Below are 21,533 nucleotides of genomic sequence, written 5' to 3'. Positions count from 1 at the left end.
TCAACAGGCATCCACACTGCATCATTCCACATTTTATTTAAGGTAAATATTGCAACCTTTATATCACGTTCTTTTTCTCATGGAATATTTTACAGTGAGAGTTTAGCAGTAAGTGTAAACTATAAAGAAATAATGACTGACTATACATTTAAAGCACATATACACATGGTCCCTTTAATTATACAGACTATGCAAAATGTACTTTCTAGAACAGCATGCCACTTCCTTTGGAAATTACTTTTCAGACATTAAAAAAAAATGTCCAAGAAGATAGCTTATACAGATTTGCTGCAAAAGGAAACAGACTACTTACTTAAAAGATTGTGAAACCAACCAAAATATTAGGTACGTACATGTCAAATGACCCATTTAAAAATTACTATTTTGGAATGATGGTAAGTTTTCCAAAAGGGTGCCTAACCACATTTTACAACGGAATGGTAGCCAGACAGGCCAAATAATGCCTTTCTGAAACCTCAACAAATAGTGTTTCATAGTTCAAAGATCATAGTCTAAATACGTTTTGAAAAAGAAAATTTCAGCACTTGCAGAAATAATGGAAAGAAGTGGGTTTAAACATGTATTTACATTTTTTTCCATGTGTTAATTAGAATTAAAGTCAGGGCAGACATAGCTATTCTGGTCTACTTTATTAATTCATTTCATTGATGCAATACTGCAGCTAAACATGTAATGCACTAAACATGGTAAATTTGCAATTTTAAGCTTTAAAACGTCAAGGTTTTTTTTCTCAAAACTTCCTGAAATACTGAGCACAAAGCTTTGCTGAGATACTCTCTTTTCTTTTTATTTAGCACTTTATAATACATACATTACACATTACAATATTAATATATACCTTATTTAATACCATGAAGAGTAAAGTTAGTCTGGTTAGTCTGCAGAGTAAGTTCTCTAGCAAAGGACTGTAAGTAGAAAGGTTTATAACAAAATTAACCACTTAGGCCAAACAGTCAAGAATTCCCTTTTGCTCATATTAAATCACATGACTGGAGATGTCTTTGTTTTTCGATTTGATTTCCCCCACCTTGTATCGGAGGCTTACATTTTGCATATCCATTGACACCCACATGTCTCAGTTTGTACCTATTCAGCCCCTGACGTTTTTAGACTTAGTTTTCATAACATGTAAAAGGAAACTTCTTAAGATACACATTTTAACCGGAGAAGCTTGGCTGTTCTTATCCGTATCAGGAAAAAAACCTAACCTTCTTCAGCATCCAATTTACCAATCTTCAGAAAGATGAATATCAGACATGCTGAGAACTAACCAGAAGAACTACAGTTCAAATAACCATGAAAGTATGGAAAAAGCACTCACTCGGAAAAGTTACTTATTCAGCTTAAAAGGTGTTTCTTCCCAAGGAACTGTACTTTCCTTTCAAAGGCACTGGATCGAATAGGAGAATTGAGTTCATAAAATGGATTCATTGCAAACTGAGGAAAGAAGAAAAACTCATCAATAAGCACAACGTCCAGCACTGGAAAATGTTACTTATTAGCTTTCAGCCTATTTAGTGCCACTTAAGAGCACGGAGCTCCTAAACAGTCACTTGCTTTCCAGGCCCTTGCATTCTCCCTATATATGTGCACAGCTATCCCTTAGTACCAGCTCCTCAGAACAGATCCATCACGACACTGGTGGTAATTTCCGTTTTGGAAATCAGCATCATTTGAGTGCCCGTAGGAGGCCGAGATGGCCACCTCCCAGTCAGTGCTGGCGACTGCCCCATCTAGTGGAAGTACCGCCAGGCTGTGAGAAGACGAACTACTTGTTCTGAGAGCAAAGCACCTCGACCAGGCTTCTGTAGAACAGTCCTTCACTTTCATTATCACCATTAATGACAAAATACTGCCTGACAATCACTGGACTAAAATGAAGAATAAATTCTGAAAGAGCAGAGTTTATGACAATTTAGAAAAATCTATTCTATTTAATGGAAAATATGCCTTTATGTCACACGTTATCAACTCTGGCTGATGCGGACTGCACGGGTGCTTCTCCACTTACACAGGCCCCCACAAGAAAACATGCTAATACAGGCATGCCTGAGCACGTTCAGCAGAACACACTTAAAAGTACTGCAGTGAGACCATAAGACATGGGTTCTTACCTTTATATACAAGTCATATACATCATTAAAGAAGTTCTTAATTCCGTCTTCTTGCCTTACATCATGAAGCATTATAAATCTCATATGTAAAGCAATTAAGGAAAATTTAACTTCTACAAAGAAGAGATGTTTAACATATCCTGAGACAAGCATTTACACCTAATTCTCCGTATACTTAAAATGTTTAGTTATACATGAAATAGCAGTGACTATAGGAGGAAGCATTAAAAGAAGTAACTGGCGCAGTGAAATTTAGAAAGCATTACCTTTGTATTTCAAAAGTCCTCTATTTGAAAATAAAAATAATCACCTCTCTATTCAGGGTTATTCTTTTTAAAGCTAGACAATTCCGAATGCGGACGATGCTCTCAGCACCTTTGCCATATACCCCTGAAGTTAAAATGACATTCAATGTTACTTCCTATGTGTAACAAATGTAACAAACACTTCTTGGACTATCTGTACATAAGATCAAGCTTGACACCACATTTTCAAGATGGGTGTGATTGACACCAAGCATGTTTATCCCTGTTTCTCCTCTCTAGCACTATCAAAGGGATGGGAACAGAGAACCATATAAGCTTGCTCAGACCCTCTCATATTATTCCCTTCTCATTCCTCTTTCCTCTACCCCACGTGAGCTCCACATTTCATTAGGCTATTCCAGCGCCTCCAAAAGGAAAAATCCATCTTTCCAATTCGTCCCAATTTTCAACAACTGCTGTGCCTCACAACTTACTTCATTCTGAACCTGGTGACTCTCTTTAAAAATAGGAGTGGTGAGTAGCCAGAGAAATCTGTTCCAAACTTAGTTCATCCAACTTAACCCGTTCTGGCAAAAGGCTTTTCCTATATAAATATAAGGAAAGAGAAGAGGGAAGGATATGTCCCGCTGTGACAAAAGCAGAAACAAACCATTCGTTAAACTTGTCCACAGTCTTCAGATACATGTTGTTAGAAAGCCACATGTTCTCATCTACTAGGTCAAGAGCAGCATGGGCAATGAACTGGTTGAGATGGCGATGATCATCCTAATGTATTTCCAGAAGACAGAGGATTAGTAATTCAGTGAAAGGAGTGAAATACAAACAATAATTTGCTCAAGCTGCTAAACAACTAGTGCTCAAGTTACGTAAAGTTATATATACCCTTCTTTTCTGCCACATACGTGCCATCCTGTAATTAAATAAAACTATTATATATTGTCACGATACTTGGTTTCAAGGGGAAAAAAAAGGTCATAATAAAAAGGTCATCACAAAACCAGTCTTGAGAGCAGCAAAACCAATAACGCCTACATTTATAGCTCAGGAATCAATTCAAGTATGAATTCTCTTGTTTACCAATGGGTAATCTCCCACTGCAAACTTATTCCACAACAAAGGCCCTGATAAAAGTCTTTTTCTCTGCTTTCCAGTCACCTGTTTTTGTGAAATTTACAGCAATTTAGCGTTTTTTGGGCCATAACATCTCTGTCAAATTTGGCAGAAATTGAACAATAGGTTACAATGTGTAAAAGTTGGGGAACAGATGGGGAAAGCAGAGAGATAGAGAGTACAGATACAACATTATCACCTAAAGATTCTGTTTTTTCAGGTTATTTGCCTAGAGACATAGGATTGTTTTATTATTTTGAGGGGGTTCTTTTTCCTAAAAGCCTAGTCCAGAAAAACATCCTGCAACTGGTATTAAATATATGCTTGTAGATGTAAATTGCACCTCTTCCTATAATAAACACAAATGGCCTTCATAGAGTGATCACCATGTTTGGCCCTAACACTACAAGAGTTGTGTGGTGAAAGAGCCATTTACTTTGTATACCAACTAGAACACCGGAGGACATCTGCCAAGAAACTGGGGACTAAACCATACTGTAAGCTTCTATTGGACTGAAAACGTAAGCAGTCTTGCGCTGTTTCTCAAAATATAGGGATACTATTAATGTCACTTTCACACCTCCCAGTGCGCTATGTTTTCCCCCAAATCAAGTTTGGCTCAGGGCATTAACAAGTTCCATTAAACCGCACTGAGGAAGAGATTAAGTAGTGAAGTTCAAGGGGCAAAAGCCTGTGCTGATTTACCACGCACGTTATGTAAACCACTTACTTCAGGCAGCTGCGCGTCTGCACTGTATTCACTCTTAAATGGCATGTCTCAGAAACAGAAGCGATAGTTGCCAAAACATACTAGCTCTCTTTCAGCACACATCAAGTTTAGATTCTCTCTTAGGAGAAAATTTAGTATTTCAACCTCAGTCAGACAAGAAGCTTACCCGAGCCAAGTTAATTCCATTAGCAGAATGTAGAAAATGTATTTTTCCACTGACACATCCTCACACTCACCAAGTCTAGTCCAACTAGTCTTATTTATGATTTTTTGTGGGACACTAATTCAAAATACAGATGACATCTTGCTGTTCAAATCAGTGACAGCATATACTTCCATTTTTGGACACACTGACAGATCCACACACTTCTATTCTGAAGTCTATTTTTTCTTTGATGTAATATCACAATGGATAGATTTATTCTTTTTCCACTTGAAACACTACTTATTGAGTAGTCTTACATTTCTCACATTCTCAAAACCGTATTTATCAATACAAATTTTAAACCTTTCTTACTTAAAAGCAAGTCTGACCATTGAATATCATTAAAAAATAAGATTTCTTTATAGCATAAAAAATAAAGGACTGATTAGAGCTTTCAAATTTATGTTCCTTACTTTACCTTATTATTGTATACAGATGCCTTAAAATAGAGAATAACAGTAAATAGCATTAGATAATGAACAGTTATTGTAAAAGCTCTACACACTAAGAGCAATATATTCTTCACCACACAGCATCAAACATTTAAGGAAACCATGTTTTATGAAGAACTAGCACGATCTGCAGAGAATTTGTAAGAGACTTAAGAACTCCAGAGTTCTACTTCCTATGACAAAGTTTCTGTAAAAAAAAGAGAACAGTGGATACCAGTAACACTTTTAACAACATACCAGTCATGCTTCTAATACACGGTAAAATTACCAAAGAAAATGCACCATAATTACATCATAGGAATATCACAGGGGAAAAAACACACCTTGGACTCTACTTTTCCAGGAGGCAGAAATTCCATTTCAAATATGGGATTATCATGATGACCAACTATCACAAAGTAGAAACTTCCAGACATTCTTCAATATAGTGTTCCTTACAAAAAACGATAGACACGCTTTACTGATGAGTCTATAGACAAACTCTTAATCCACCTGAAAATGCTCCTAAAAATCAGCCAACGTGCTTCCTATTCATATTTACCATAGGCTAAAGAGAGATAAACACTTTCTTAGGTATGCACGTTTGTATTTACATAGGGGGAAAAAAAAATCCTTAGAAAGTGGAACATCTCCTGGAAGTGAATGTGGGTACTACTACCTAAAAGCTCTTACTCCACAACTGACTGATGATTTAACTCCCGACAGCCCTCCCAGTGACTTGGACGGCAACGATCCCATGAAGTGAAGTAATGCGGTGTACCCGTCCCTGAGGAATCTCATCTCTCTCTCCCCGGGGGCCCTACAATCGGGCAGTAGGCAGGGAGAAGGGTAGCAGACAGTGGCCACCGTCCTCCCTCGCACACAGCGGGCGTAGAACAGTCCCACGGCCCGGCGCCACCCCCAGGGACTCCAGAGTTACCCGGGGGGAGTGAACCCCTCCCGCCGCGCCCCAGCGCCCTGAGGCCCGCCTGCGCTCCCCGCGGCTCCCCTGTGTACCGCCGGGGCTGCCGTCTCCAGGGGAAGGGCCGGACGCCGCGGGTTCTGCCCGCGGAACCGGCGGTGGAGGGACGGAGGGAGAAGGGAGGGGAGGGGGGGTGTACGCCCGCAGGAGCCCACCCCGGGCCCTCCGCCTACCCTGCGACGCGAGCTCTCCAACGGCTCCCAACGGTCACCCGGAAGCGCTCCTTCAACATCCGGCGTCCCCGTGACGTCCCAGCGTCCGCCGGGAGCGGGAGCCGCAGCCGCAGCCGCAGCCGGCGCCCTGCCGCGGCGCTCCCCGGCCCCGCTCCCAAAGCCGGGCGGCGCGGGCTGCTGGCTCCGGGGAACGCCCGCCGCCGCGCAGGCAGGAACCGGAGGGCCGAGGCGCGGGCTCGGGCCGGGGCGTGCCGCCCTCCCTGTGGGTAGGGGCAGGCTGCCCCCGGCAAAGCCGGGACCTGCGTGAGGGAAGGCTGGGGCAGCTCGGGCGCTCGCCCGGGGATCGAGCTGGGAGTCAATAATGTCTTTTTTTTTTTTTTTTTTTTTTCTTCTCCTGGTATTGTAGGGCAGGATGGCTTCGGTTGAAAGGGAGACGCTGTCCCAAGATGAACTCCGGAAAAGGCTCTATCAGACTTTTAAGAACCGAGGTGTACTGGACACACTTAAGGTGTGTTTTATTTTCAGCAGGTGCTACCTGTGATTCGCTGTACTGTTTAACATTGAAAGCAGTGGAATAAACGTGTTTCCCACTCTCCCCAGCAGTATTATTTTTGCCACAGCCTAATTTGTATTTAGCTTTTATTTGCCAGAAACAAGGTTCTTCCTAAACAGAAGTGCTTTTCGTTGTGGATTAGTCTCAGAAAGGTTGAAGACCTGTATTGGGTCTTTGAAAATTTCCATGCTTGAGAAGAAAGTCAAGCAGGGAAGAGAGGAATAAATGAGAAGACAGGTTTGGAAAGGACCTCTTTGGTCTCAGAGTCAATTTGTTGCCTATTATAAATACACATGCTATGTGAATTCTGCTCCTGAAATATTCCAGTTCTGTTTTAAAACTATTTGAGCTGTTTTCTCCTTGCCTGCTCATTGAGGAGAATGTCTTAGAACATGATTGTGTTCAAGAGTGGGACTTTGTTCTGATTTGTAGCCTGGGTTTATTTATGGTTGCTGTGGCCTTTTTTCTTGTGCTGAAAGTACCCTTCAGTTTAAGTAGCTCTTGCTTCTCATGCTGAATTTATAGGCAGCAGTCATACCTTGTCTTCAGGATTCTGTTCTGCAATGCTAAGCAGGTCAAGGTGCACTAGTCCCATTGCTGGTTATCCCTGTAGTCCTCTGCATCACTTTGAAGTCTTTCCCCCTTTTTTTAAAGGAAGTAGATCATAATTGTTGTGAGCTTTCCAGACAAAGTTTAGAGTGGTATTAATTCTTCCCTGTTTTTGTGGGGAAAGTCTGTGGAAGCCTGCATATATCTCTTTTTGAGGCGTGTTACATTTGTAGTGCTGGTCATTGTTTGTTTGACACATCCACATCTTGCGTTTTTCAAATGTTAAATCGCTTGTGTTATAGCAGAAATTTGTATCAGGCCTTAAATGCTGAAATGTTGTATTTCATGCAGTTTCAGTTTTGCTAGTCTTTAAACATCATCTGATTTCAATTTTATGACATCTTAATCTTTCTATACTTCTATACACATCTTTATGTCACCAGCAGATTTTTTTAGCTCCTGCTTTTTATGTCAAATTCATTACAGTTTTAAAAAAAAAAAAAGTCAAGATCTTTATTTTAAGAATGCCACTGATAAGCTTATGGCCAAGAATTCCCTGTTCAGGACAACTTGTTTCTCCCTTAGTGATTTCCATACCAAGCTTGCAGTGCTTGAACCGTTTCTTGTCTTGTTTGACTTAACTAATAGTCTATCAGGTGGCATGCTATTTAAGTCCATTTTCCTGCTTCTCTTTTCCTGGTCTAGGATTATACATCGTATTAAAGATTTTGTAGCTTTTCTGAGCTGAAGAATGAATACAGTTGGGTTTTTAATGGATTCCTGCAAACACTCTTAATCTTCTAAGGAGAATACTCTCAACTTTCTCGTGGTCTTATCTGACTGCCTCTGCTGGTAAGAGGCAGGGCGGATCTGGAGCTATAGGTATGCTGTATGGCCAACATAGAGCAACTGATTTCTGCCTTGCTTTCCCATAGTAGGGACAGGGATTTAGCCCTGTGTTTTCCACCTGCGCTTTGTCATGAGACATATAAGAGATTGCTGGTCTCAGTTGTTTTTGAGACAACCTCATCTCTGTCAAAGGTCGTTGGAACTGGAAAAGTTCAGAAATTAATAAGGAAAACAGTTTTTTCAGTTGTCTTTATTTCTCTCTATTGTATAATTTCTGTAGAAAGCCGTGCTAAAATATCAGGCTAGTCTGATGATCTAGCTTTGTTAAGTTTCGGTAAGCATTTAGTATTTCCTCCCATTTTTGGTAACACGCTATTTCTTTAACCAACTTTGTCACTGTTGCATGCCTGGTGTTGAAAGCTTAAAACACTTTTTCTGTCTTGATCTTTTAGTACGCTATAAACTATTTGTATAATTATATAATGAAAATTATTATTTCTTCCTTTTACAGGAGGGAGACTTTCTGATTTTAGGTTACTTTTTTTCTCTATTGTAACCTATAGAATGCAGATAAATAATAAAAAATGCAATTTAATTATTATTAGTGCCTGTAGGCTTTTTTGATTACTATCCTTTTGCTTCCCTACAAAATAATTAATGTTAAAGACATTGAATTTCCTGCTTATTTTCCCATCTGCTTTTGTGATTGCATTGGCAGCTTCCTGATATACTCAGAGTGAGTTTTCCAAGTATACCTGAAATTGAGGCCACATCATGTAGGCTTTATTTAAGAGAGAAGGAGAACTGGAAAGCAATGATCTAAAAATGAAGCTGGGGTACTACAGGGGAGTTTATGTGAGTTCTTGACTGAGAAAATACTTCTTTTAAGTCCTACATTTGACACATCTTGAGGGAAAGTCAAAGATCACTGTAGCCACCATTAGAGTGTTTTGAAAAAAGGCATGGTGTCCCAAGCACTTTTCTAAATTTTGCCAAAGTTAGTCTGCCCATTTCTGCTATGTAGGTTGTAATATAACATGTAGAAGTAAAATGAGACTTCCCATGAATTTTGAAAAATAAAAACTGAATAACATGTAAACTGAGAATATAATGTCTATTCTGTATCAGACACAGCTCCGAAACCAGCTAATCCATGAACTAATGCACCCAATTCTAAGTGGAGAACTTCAGCCACAGGCTGTTCCAAATGATGACAGTTCACTTCTGATCACAGCTTCGAACAGTTTGGTGGCAGATCATCTACAGAGATGTGGCTATGAGTATTCACTTTCTGTTTTCTTTCCAGAAAGTGGATTAGAGAAGAAGAAGGTAAGTTCAGTAATTTACCTCTTCTAAGACTTCTGGGAGCTTTGCTTTCTGGGGGCTGTTGTATTGCAGGAGAATTGAAAAAAATCCCCTTTTGTGACAGTGAAATACAAGTGCAAGTACAACTTCTGATGATCTCCATAAAAGACTTCTAATATTCAAGGCCATTTTCGTGAATACTTTAAACTGGCAATAAGCTAATGATGTTGTTCTGGGAAGACATAACACAAGCGTCTTAACCTCGTACTTGCTTCACCCATAGCTGCAGTCTGGCATGAGCATTTGTGAGGCTGTGTGGCAGACCACTTGGGGAACTGATCCTGATTAAAGCTAGCCTCTTGTTAGGCCACTCAGTTCCCTGAAAGTGTGGTTCATGGTCAGTTTAAGCTGTTCTGACTACAAGCTGTAGCTGAAAAGGGCAGTCCTTGCCCTCTCTTCCTTTCTCCTCTGTGAGTATGTGATAGGGTGAAGTTGTTTCTGACTGAAAATTAATTTTTTGACTTGGTGAGTAGTTAGTTGTCATTTGGGTTAATGAGCTCATCTGATTTGTATGATAAATCAAGAAAAGAGGCAAGGAAAGTAGCAAGAGCATGTATCCAGGGTGGGGAGGAAACAAAACTTATCTCTTTTCACAGCTTTAGTTGGTCATAAAACTACACACTGGCTGCTGTATGTCTTAGGTAATGGAGATAAGTACATGTAGTACTGGAACAGCAGGCCTCTGAAAATGGTTTTACAGGGCAATAAACAGATCTTTCTCAAATGGAAAACATTTTACGACTGTAAAATAGTGCCTATTACATATTTGAAATGTTTTTAAAGTAGTTAACCTTTTCTAACTTAGCTTTTTTTTTCCCCCCAAAGCTGTGGACTATGCAAGATCTTCTTCAATTAATGAGGATCAATCCAAAATCCAGTCTTTACAAATCACTGGTAAAGTTATTTTGATTTTGAAAATAAGCTTAAATTACGGTTGTGATGAAGTTGACTGGCTAAAACATCTTTTATTTCTTACAGACTTCAGGAACTCGGAAGGAAAATAAAGGTACAAGATGTTTATGCATGATGCAGACGAGGATAATTGTCAGCTTCATTTTTATTAAGATGCGAGCAATAGAAATTCAAATTTCTTGAGTGCATGTTGGTATGGAATAATATGGATTCAGTGAGATTTTGAAACTTGCAGTACATCAGGCTGATGTATATTATATTTCAGGATTATCCAACTCCTATTTGTGGTGTGGATTAAGTGTTAACGTTCACCTAGAAAATAAACGTACATTAGAAATATGAAAAAAAATCTGTAATCAGGTATTAAATAGAACGCTCTTTGGAAGCTTTTCATGCTAACTTTGGCAAGCTCAGATTTTGGTTTGTGTTTATAACAGACTGTATTAGCTTGCATAATGTACTTCCAAAACTGGTCAAGATTTAATTGACTTTCCATTGTTTTATATAAGAAATAATTCAAGCCTGAAGTAGCTTGATCTTCAGAAACCCCTATTGCCTAATGACCTCATCATTAAAGTAGTAATAATTTGCTCTCTCAAATGACCTTGGAAGTCAAAGAGGCAGAGAGGAATGGATGAAAGGAAAAGTTGCAAAAGGACAGCTTTTGCAGAATGAGATGGAATGAAAGGAATGTGCCTATAATAAAAGTCTTAATAGTTTAGTAGTATTGATTTTTACTTAAATACTTAGTTCTTTCCGTAAACCAAGTATTGATTTTTACTTAAATACTTAGTTCTTTCCGTAAACCAGATAGGTTTTCTGGTACAGTGGAAATGGCTTCATTAATTACAGGCTCAAAAATTCAGTTTTGGTATGAAATCATAACTAACTAATATATTGGATCTTGATAGGTTTTCTTACGCAGATTTTAATCGGACTTACAGAGCATCATTTAAGTAAGGAAACTCATGACACGGAAACTCAGACAACCTCAGTGCCTCCTTACAGAGAATCTCTTGGTAAGTGCAACCACTGCAAGCAAGTCTCCCCAAATATTTTCATATTGGTAAATGGTATGGATTAATAAAGTGCATGAATGTTATTCATTCATCACTTACTCAAATGCATCCTGAAGTAATAATAAGTAAAGGTCATACCTATCACTAGTACCTTGTTTTTTTAACCTTTCTTAAAATAAAGCAAAAGTCCTGTTACAAATTTTTTTTTTTTTTAATCACTCAGATGTTTTCTTAGGCATTTAGCTAAGAGCTATAACATCTTAGATGGACTGTAAATGTTATGTGCTGAAATATGTTCTGGAAAACGTAATTGTAAAGGTATGCCTTGCTTCTCTTTCTATGATAGTGTTTCAGTGAAAGTTAGACATAGATTGGGAGTTCTTGAGTTACAGTATGCAAGCTATTAGTAATACAAAAAACCTAAAAGTTGCATGCAAAAGAAAATTCTTGTCCATCCATGATAAAGAGGATGAATGACTATGTAATACCACAATTAGTGCCTAAACAGCTAAGTGCCTCCTCCTAGGTATATGTTGTGTGGCATAGAGCTGATAAATCGCATTTCTGTGCTGCCTCTGCTTTTGCACCACACAGATCTTTCTATGACAGTGCTACTTAGGTAAACTAAGGAACTTCCTACAGAGAGAGGTTCCTACAGGAACTTTGGTAGGATGACTGTGGTGATTGTTCTTAAATTGTGATGGATGTGTTGCTCTTTTTATAGCTGAGAAGCTTCAGCTGATTGATGAACAGTTTGCAGACTCTTATCCCCAGCATCAGAAATATGAATCTTTAGAAGTAAAACTTCATGAATATAGAAAAGAAATAGAGAAACAGCTTCAAGCAGAAATGTGTCAAAAGGTATAACTCTGGTCATTGAATTTGAGGGAGACATTTGTTAATTTTGACTTTGCACGTTACAAACTTTTAATACTTAAGGTAAATTGAAAGAAAAGATCTAATAGCGAGTTACAACAAACACAAAAGGCTAAGTTAATCCCATATCAATTGTTAATTTGATGACATAGCATGTGTATATTTTCCATTCCCCTTTTTTGTTTAAATGTGCACTGAATGTTAAGCTTCTTATTCTGATGTTAATTTGTAACAACTTTTTCTTATTTTGATTGTCTTAATTTGGTAAATTTTATTTGCTCTTTGATTATTTTGTTTTATGGGGAAATGTTTACTCTGCTTAGTCATACTATTAATTTTCCTTCCCAGTTAAGATCTGAAGCTTGAATTTCAATATAATGCATAGCAACTGAGAGGTGTCAATTGCTGCTGTTTAACTTGCCAGATAGTTTAGTTAATTTTTAATACTGATGAGAATTTCCTTACTATTTCAGAACATTACACAGAAACACTAAAATCATAACAGACAATATTATGAATTATTTCTGTTGGTTTTTTTTTTCCTTCCTATAATTGAAGACAGCTCTTTTAGGGCCTTTTCCTTCATTTTGGGAATAAAATTAGGATTTTTTTTTTGTCGCATTAATCCGTTGATAATCCTTATGTCTGAAAAATGGAGCAAAGAGAATATACTGCAGTTCATTTAAATATGTTTTTTTTTTCCATAAATTTCTGTCAAGATCAACAGTTTATTTGGATAGAAAAATTTAAATTAACTGTAGTTCATTTAGATATATTTTTTCCATGAATTTCTGTCAAGATCAATAGTTTATATGGATATAAAAATGATGATCTGATAATCAGTTAGAATTCTTAGACACACTTTTAAAGGCAGTCATCTGCATATAAACTGTTTGAGGAAATCAGTTTAGTCATATTTATTCAGTAGTCAAGTAGAAGGACGGAGAGTTAAAACTGCCAATGTGTTTTACCTTTATTTTTCATTTAGTCTTCATTCCCCAACAGGCATTATCTTTTTAGTATGTAAAAGATGTTAATTTTTGTGTTGTTAAGTTTGTCTGAGTTTAAGCAAAGCAGTTGCAACAAAAGAGATTGGAATCTTAACCAGATAAAAATCACTTCTAAATTCAATTAACTTTCCATGGATCCCTTAGCACTGTGGCATGAATTACTAAGACATTTCTAATCCAATTTATATATGTACAAGTGATGCTGTACTGTCTCACCATTTCTTTAATTTTTCACAAAATTTATGCCCACAGACCTGAATTCCTTGATCAGACATCCCTACTGTGCTTTTTCCCCTCTCTTTAACCTCTTTGATTTCTCCAGTCTCACAATTTTTCTATTTATTCTCTATTTATTCTCTTTTTATTCTTTTGCTCTTCTTTCTCACTTTTTTTCTTGTATGTTTGCTTTCCATTTTCTTCCAAATTTTTATTATAATTCTTTATAACCCTGTTTGTTCTTGCATATATTGCACTTCACACGTTGTATGGAGGCACGTTCCCTATGATTCTTCTGTGCATTTGCAAGATGCATACTTTCCTGTTTGTATGCATTTACTTTTTTTTTTTTTCAGTTGTGCTAAGAAGTCTGTGAGTCAGGACTTCTGTTTCTGCAACCTTCTTTATGTGGAGTTACATATTCTGCATTTTTTTTTTCACATGTTCGGCACTTTTTTTGTGTCCAGATGAATTTCTGTTGTTCCTGAGCGATTCAGGATGGGTCTGCTTCTGCCATTTCTTGTATCACCAGTCAAAAGTGGTTCTGTGGGAAAAAGGCAAGAATAGAGACAGTGTCAGAAGAGGAATTTGAGAGTGTGGCCATTCCTTAATTGCAAGCAGACTGTCACTCCTGCAGTGTGTTTTTCTTCATGGGCCTCTGTTTTGCTCTTGTCTAAAGCTATTGGTTTTGTATAAGATCTGCTTTGGGATGCCAGATAAATGCATGAAATCTATGAGAGACATGCAAATACTATGTGCTGCTAAGATGCTTTTATCACAGTAATTTAATTTCATTGAACTATCCTATATTTCCTAACAGGAATTTCTAAGTGAAATTTAGAATTGTCTGAGGGGATAGTCTTTGTTGATTTGAAGATGGTCCTAGTTAACCCTCTCTTCCTCCTTTCTGTAAAAGCTAGAACATTTTAAAGAAGTTGAAATAGCAAAGATTAAAATGGAGGAGAAAGTGCAGACCCAGAAAGAAGTCTCTGAGCTACGTCATGAGTTAGAGAGGACACATCAAGCAAAGTCTGAAGCCTTGATTTCTCGTGAAAAGAATGCTATTGAGAGGCTTCAAAAACAACAAGAGGTGAAGTTCCAAATATTTTTTTCTTAATCTACTATAAAATGATTCAACGAGTTGATTAAACTGTTCTTTTATCTTTGGGAGATTTACCTTCAGATCTTACTTGGCTTATTAATGAAAACTTTGGATTTACTTTTGTTCTCATGAATAGGGGAACGCATTTAGCAGCTGCAAGAATGAGTATTGGTAAATATCTAAGTAGAGCTGGCTGGAAAAGGAACTGTTCTGCAAGCTAGAATTGAAGGATTTAAATGTAATAAATACTCTTTAATCTGTTTTAATAACTTTGCTGAATTCAGATCACTGACATTTTGTTAACAGAAAGTTGATATGACTTTTCATTTTTCTGTTTCCAGAATGTAGCTTTTAGTTATAGTATAAATTCTTTCAATTGCTAAGAAGGACTTTAAACTAAATGGAATATATAGTCTGTGTGGTACGGTTATGCCATTTCTGTATGTCTTTATACGTTGAATATTATGAAGAGCCACTGTCTTTACTATAAGCCAACATCTTGCTTCTTTTCTTTGAACACTTTTTTTGTTGATGAATTACTCCTTTGGGCTGTTAACTCTTGGTGTTTTGCCAGAATAATAACAGTTACTGCAGCACACAATAATTTGAATATAGTTCTGAATTGCTTCTCCTAATCTCTATTACCTTTCAGTTTTTGGAAGAATAGTTTGCTTGCTGTTCTGTTGCCTGTTTGCCTAGCCACCCCCCTGCTGTCTGCAGTAGACCTTCCTATCCAAATAATTTAGTCATCCACAAATGCTAACCCCCTTTCTGCTCTGATATGGTGGATTTTTGGTTTTTTTTTTGTTGTGGGTTTTCCTCCGCGCCCCCCCCCCCCCCCCCCATGATGTTGGTTAACAAAGCAACCATACAGGTGTCTACTATTGACCTCCTTCCATTCTGAAAATTAAACATTTTATCACTACTCTATGAAATTCTTTCATGGTTATGTCCTTAGAAGTGTACAAGAAAACCATCTATTTTATGCTATCGGTTTTCTTCTGTGGGCAAGAAATTAATTCAGTAATTAAAAAAAAAAAAAGATGACTGGATCAGTATATCCATTGAGCATTATGTGTGGATATTTGGTTGCTCATGTCAGCTTCTGCACTCACTGAAAAGTATATGCTTTGTTTATCTGGGGACTCTTTTAGCAGAGACCAGCAGCTCTACTGAGTTGAAGCATATTTGCATTAAAGGTAGAAGGTCATTTAACCCTTTACTGAGATAACTTTACGCCCAGGAAATATGGCTTGACAAACTGCTCTATTTTTTGCACCGGTAACAGCAGCTAAGTCTTTCAGCACCGTCAAGTGCACATGACTTGCAAACTTGATATGAGCACCCATGGGGCAAAATAATTATTTTTTCCTTCTTAGGCACTTACTATTTCTTTGGAGAGAAATAATGCCTTGTGTGCTTAAGAACAAAAAAAGCTATTTTTTATTAATAAGAAGATATGTGGCTTTCGGTATTAGCATGTTCATCACTTGGAGAATTCCTTTTACAATTTGTTTGATTTCTATAAGTTAAACTGCAAAAATTGAAAGACTGCTGCTTGACTCAGTTTCAGGTTTAAATCATGTTTTATCAAGGGCTTTTGGCATTTGTTTTTTCAATTTTGTTTTTATGAAGAACCTAAACATTGTTTATTAAAAAAAATCAGATGTTTGAATGTGTTTATTCTGTAATGTTTTTAAAACAATTTTTCCTTTTACGTAAGTTTTAATCAGTGCCATTTCTTAAAAGTGTTTACAGGTAGCCAGTAGTGACTCCATCTAAAACATTTTTACTCATAGTAAAAGGAGAAAGGGAATAAAAAAAAATAATTTCTGGGTATTATTTCAAATTATGACTATATAAATAGTATTTATTGGAGTAAGACCAATTACTGAAGAAGATCCTTGAAAGTTTGAACGTGTTAAATAGTAGATACTCTATAAAGTGTGAAATAAAACTAGAGATAATATTTTGTGATTCAGATAGAAGCAAAGGAAGTATACGCTCAGAGACAAAGTCTACTGAAAGATATTGAAGTCATAAGGGCCAGAGAGGCGGAACTGAAGCAAAGAATTGAGGCATTTGAACTGTAAGTTGCTGAAGGGCATATACAATGCTAAATGATGTTGTTGTCCTTTTTCTGGAAAGCATGTTTCAAGTTGTTGCTGCTTCTATGATATTGAAATAGATTATATATCCCATAAGTTGTGTTTTGCATTTTGAGCAGTATTGTAGACTGTCTCTGCTAACAGGGATACCCCATACAAAAAGAAGTTTTGGGTTTTTTGTATTGCTCCTCATCCAACCAAAACAGTGCAGCATTGCTTCGGAGGCAAGGAACCAGATGTTTGCTCTGAAGTGCTTAAATTAAAAAAAAAAAAAACAAAAAACAAAAAAAACCCCTTCCAAACCCAAAACCCAAACAAACCAAACAACACAGTATGTAATCCTAACACTCATAAGGCATGTATACGATATTTTGCTTCTTTAGTCCTGTTTTGTTGTTTTTTTTTTTTTTTTTCAAACTTGTCCTTAGTAAGATAAGTTTTCTTTGGTTAAATAAAAGAATAACTAAACCATTTTTGGCCAGTTTCTCAATACTACTTAATGTCATTACCTTGACATCTGCTTTTTATAGCAGAATGAGTATCCCGCTAACAAAAATATGTTGGTTTATTTTTTTAAAAAAGCCAGCAGAGGGTGCTGATGGAGTAGCATGTTCAGCACCATCTCCTCTGAAGGCTTTCTGGCTTTCTGGGAAACTGAGCTAGGGTTAACCCGGGATAGCTGCATAATTGATTGGTACTGGATTTTAAATAGGGCAATTTAGTTTGTGTCACATCTTCTTGTTCTTAATGAATTACAATGACAGATTCTGATCATAACTTTAAATTGCTACAGTGTTCCAACTAAGCACATTATGCTTTGATGTCTCTAAATATTATTTTAAAAAAAACCCCAAAACTAAAGTTTTGGCTTTTGGTCATTGTCTGTATTTTTATGTATATTTCAGCACTCAGAAACTTCAGGAAGAGAAAAATAAAGCTATTGATGATGCACTTCGACGTCGGGAGGTTGCTGTGAAGAACATAGAGGAGACATATGACCAAAAGCTTAAGACAGAACTCTTAAAGTAAATGTTTCTTTTGTCTCTAATAGGACACATGCTACTTCCTATGAAAACAGAATAATAAATTCGATAGGATTTCTTTTGAAAACTGTAACAAAGCAAGGACTTTGAAAATGTGCATTGACGTTTTTGTTTTAATCAGCTTGAATTCTTTACATTATTGCTTAGCTCTTTGCTAGTGAGACAAAATGTTCTGTCAGGTTCAGAAAAAGCTTGCTATAGAAAGTAATTCTCTTTTGATTAGAGGTTATATTATTGTTGTAGTTTTAATTCTGTGTTGTGATCTGGGAAAGAGATGTGACATTAGTTGTATGTTTAGACAAGAGGATGTGAAGCAGTATTTTAGTGACTTCCTTTGACCACAATTAAAAGAACTGACCATTTTATGAACGCAGAAAAGGCATGGAGGGGAAATTAGCATGAAAAAGATGTTATAGGTTTCTTGGGAAAAGGGTGAGAGGCACACTAGCTCACTGTACAGATAGATTGGCTCTTACGTTAACCCCTCCCCATTTTTGGAGAGGGATTGTCTGTTATAGATCACCCTCTCTTACTGACTACCATCTGCTTGAATGTGGTTTCAAAGAATGTGCTTAGAAATGCTCTTTGAAAGCAAAAGACATCATCTGTGACTGCTTTTGAGGTGTTGCAGTGGCTATACCCTAACTTTGCTATTGTACTTTCTTGGAGTGCTTTGGTCTCTTGAAGGGTTACTGGGTGCTTCAACGCAGGCAGGTGCTCTCAGCATGTTATTACTCGTGTATTTGATAGCATGAACCAGTCTTCCAGTTAGGCAGTTAAACCAAATGATGGATGCATCATTACTTTTTATTGCAAGCCAGTGAACAATAAGTATTATCTGTGTTAGTCTGTCTTTATTTAAATCACAGAGGAAAGTTATTAAGAGTAGGTTTTGATAAGAATGATGCCTCAGCTGAAACTGAGAAGTTTGAAGGTTTTTTCAGAGAACAGTGAAATGCAACTAATTGACCCACCTTGGTATCTTATTTTACCTTTTCCATAATAGCTAGTTACAAATAATGCTTGTAAAGTGCTTTTGGTTCATGAGGAGAAGCAAATTATTTTAAGGATGAACTGCTGCTTAGCTTATTTTATCAACATACAAAATATTTTAGACATGCTGCAAGTGCTCAGAAAGATAAAATCCGTGTCCTTTTGTCCCAAATCTTTGATGAAAAGTAGCAAAGAGCTACTATTTATTGTATAGAAATAATGATGCTTGTTAGAAGACGAATCCTTTTTTATTTTTACGGTAAACATTAAATGCCATAATTGGGAGAAGGATCTGAGTGGTCTGGACCATTTGCAAAACTGCAGGAGGATGGATATGGCAATATCTGAAAACATTTATAATCTGTGTCCCAATCATGCAAAATGCTGAGCTTTTGTAGCTCCTGAGATTCCGGTAAAATTGAATGGTAAAGTTGGATGACTGCTGGGCTGTGAATAATGGTGTACCTGGGCAGTGCTCAGTGTCCAGCTGGTGGCTGATGATGAGCAGAGAACCCTTGGGGCCAGTACGGGGACCGGTACCGTCCAACACCTTCATCCGTGATCTGGATGTTGACACAGGGCATCCTGAACAACTTTGAACATGAGGCTTAATTAAGCGGAATGGCTTCCACAACAAATGGCAGAGTTTCAGTTCAGACAGACTTTGATAAGCTAAGGGATTGTGTCAGCATAAATCTTAGGAATTTTAACGAGGAGAACTGCAAAGCTCTGCGCTCGGGGCAGAATATCCCTGTGAAGTAGCATAAATGGGGAAAAGGAATTGACCGAGTAGCTGCGTTTCTGAAGAGGACATGGGAGTTACAGTGAATGCCAGGTTGACTATGAGCCAGCAGCACACTCCGGCAAATAAGGCAAACAGCATGATGGGCGACATTAGTAGCAGCATGGCCAACAGTCTGAGGGATGTTATTATCCCCTTCAGGTATTGGTGAAGGCTGTGCTAGGAATACCATGCCCAGGTTTGGGCTCCCCAATTAAAGTCAGTCATGAAGAAACTGGAGAGGGCCTAGTAAAGTATCTGCCAAGATAGTTATGGGACTATCAGACATGACCTCTGAGTTCATATGGCAGGGGCTGTAAATTGTGGCTTGGGAGGTTCATCTTTGACAGGGGAGAAAAAAAAAAATTTACTGGGAGTGTAGTGTGGCATTGGCACAGGTCATCCAGGGAGGTGGTGGAATATACATCTTTTGAGGCTTTCAAGAGTTGTCTAAGAAGAACCACAGCTGACCTGATCTAGAGTTGGCGGTAGCCTTGCTTTTTGAGCAGGTGGTTGAATGATGTGGTTGGCATGGCCCTTTCCAACCGTTTCAGTGACGCTGCAATAACTAATTTTGTCAATAAATAATTATGTGTTATAGTTTAGTCTGGGAAAGACTGGAATTTACACAAATGCATGCGGATGTGCGCACACACATACTTTGGGAATACATAATTCTTTTTACTTCTAGATATCAGCTTGAATTAAAAGAAGAATACATAGCCAGAACCAATAAAGTTACTGAAGATGAGAAAAAAAATAAAGGTAACCATCTCTCTGAGATTAATAAAGTAGCTGTTTATCTCTAGAGCTTTTACTAACAGGTATCAAAACACTATTGTTACTAAACAGTCAAGGTGTTCCGTAACAGTGGTGACAGAAAGTGACAGAAAAGTGACAGAAAAGCCATCAAAATAGATTTTGAAAACATGTAGCAGGATAACGTGACAGGTCAGCAACTCCTTGCTGTTCAGAATGCAGTGGGAACTGTGAGCTGCTGCTTCATACAGAAGCTGCAAAGTGTTTTGCTTTTTCAGTTTTCCATCTCCTTCTGAAGTGCTACTAGCTTATTCATTCTCTAATTGAACTCTGGTACAGTCTGGTACCATACCCTTGAATGGTTGCCAGTTTCTACATTTATTGTGCACAAGATGTTTAATTGGAGCTTGAGGAAGAAAGCTGGGACCAAACATATTTAGACTTTTAAGCTAGGGACATGTGAAAGAAATGTTACATCATGTGCATATGAATTTGATTAATTCCAAAGGAGCGTATGTATGCATATGTATATATACACACAGTGTGATTTACTTAATTTTGAAGGAGTGTGTATGACATTCAGTCATTTTTATGTCTTGAATTAATTGAATGTTGGGCTTAGCAGCTTGAACTGTTTTTTGCTGATACAGTTTTTTTACTGTACTCTACTAATTTTAATTCAGCATTTGTAATTCTCCCTGCAGAGAAAGCTATGCTTTTGCATGAAGAAGCCATTGCTGTTAATTCAAAAAAGGAGGAACTCAAGCAAGCTATATCACGCACGAAAGAGCTTGAGGTAATTGTAAACATGAATTTAAAGAAGCTGTATTCTACTTAGTGCATTTGAAGTACATTTAAAAGAAAAAGAGAATGTGAAATAAAAATATTGTTAAGTAGTACAGCAGTTCATAAGCTTCTAAACTGTTCTTTATCTGCAGCTGGATTTGGAGTCAGTGAAGGCCCAGGTTCTGTTGGTAAATAAACAGAATCAGTTGTTGACAGAAAAACTGAAAGAGGTATCAGACTATCCTTTGCTAAAGGAGGAGAAATTGGAGCTCCAAGTGCAGAATAAACTACTTAGGCAGCAGTTGGATGACACTCGCAGTGAGAACCAGCATCTTCGAGACAGTCAGTGTGAATGATTTAGTAATTTTCTTCTTTATGTTTCCCTATAGGGGAATGTCTGTTTGTTTAGAAATGAAATAATGTCTATTTGTTTAGAAATAAATTTTCATTAAAATACATTATTTGTATTATGTTTACTAGTAGTTTGCGTTAAACCCCAAATAATGTTTGTGTAATGTCAAGGACTGTTTCATTTTACAAGTTTATTTTCTTTAATATGTCTTATAGTAGAAATCCTGAA

General features: G+C 37.4%; 2 protein-coding genes across 10 annotated transcripts in view; one reads left to right on the top strand and one right to left on the bottom strand.

Moving 5' to 3' along the window:
- Window positions 1-10: 10 nt before the first annotated feature.
- On the bottom strand, window positions 11-6,157 carry TRAPPC2 (trafficking protein particle complex subunit 2). 2 transcript variants are annotated; one of them, XM_075176186.1, is made up of 5 exons: window positions 6,033-6,157; window positions 5,222-5,331; window positions 3,022-3,166; window positions 2,136-2,221; window positions 11-1,458 (listed from the first exon to the last, which is right to left on the bottom strand). In XM_075176186.1, the coding sequence occupies exons 2-5, from the start codon at window positions 5,312-5,314 to the stop codon at window positions 1,360-1,362; spliced, it is 423 nt and encodes a 140-aa protein (XP_075032287.1). In that variant the 5' UTR covers window positions 5,315-5,331; window positions 6,033-6,157; the 3' UTR covers window positions 11-1,359. The 2 variants fall into 2 exon arrangements, with proteins under 2 accessions (XP_075032287.1, XP_075032297.1); XM_075176196.1 differs by lacking the exon at window positions 6,033-6,157 and adding an exon at window positions 5,659-6,024 and having other exon boundaries at window positions 2,136-2,223; window positions 3,024-3,166.
- Window positions 6,158-6,172: 15 nt separating this feature from the next.
- The window catches only part of OFD1 (OFD1 centriole and centriolar satellite protein), a 41,183-nt gene continuing 25,822 nt past the window's right edge, over window positions 6,173-21,533 (top strand). For 7 of the 8 annotated variants that reach the window (XR_012677607.1, XM_075175981.1, XM_075175942.1 and 4 more), the window contains exons 1-14: window positions 6,173-6,200; window positions 6,241-6,294; window positions 6,439-6,540; window positions 9,112-9,312; window positions 10,174-10,242; window positions 10,327-10,354; window positions 11,172-11,279; window positions 12,004-12,140; window positions 14,298-14,471; window positions 16,466-16,572; window positions 17,497-17,616; window positions 20,100-20,173; window positions 20,872-20,963; window positions 21,106-21,295. Coding sequence is in view for 7 of the 8 variants with exons in the window: in XM_075175981.1 (XP_075032082.1) it covers window positions 6,445-6,540; window positions 9,112-9,312; window positions 10,174-10,242; window positions 10,327-10,354; window positions 11,172-11,279; window positions 12,004-12,140; window positions 14,298-14,471; window positions 16,466-16,572; window positions 17,497-17,616; window positions 20,100-20,173; window positions 20,872-20,963; window positions 21,106-21,295 (1,396 nt within the window). In the remaining variant the exon portion in view is untranslated. The remainder of the gene's footprint in view (window positions 6,201-6,240; window positions 6,295-6,438; window positions 6,541-9,111; window positions 9,313-10,173; window positions 10,243-10,326; window positions 10,355-11,171; window positions 11,280-12,003; window positions 12,141-14,297; window positions 14,472-16,465; window positions 16,573-17,496; window positions 17,617-20,099; window positions 20,174-20,871; window positions 20,964-21,105; window positions 21,296-21,533) is intronic. The other variant, XM_075175989.1, reaches the window with a different exon arrangement.

The sequence above is a fragment of the Calonectris borealis genome, chromosome 1 (genome assembly GCF_964195595.1).
Source record: "Calonectris borealis chromosome 1, bCalBor7.hap1.2, whole genome shotgun sequence".
In the NCBI taxonomy this organism is placed as follows: Eukaryota; Metazoa; Chordata; class Aves; order Procellariiformes; family Procellariidae; genus Calonectris; species Calonectris borealis.
This window is presented reverse-complemented; position numbering and strand designations above follow the sequence as displayed.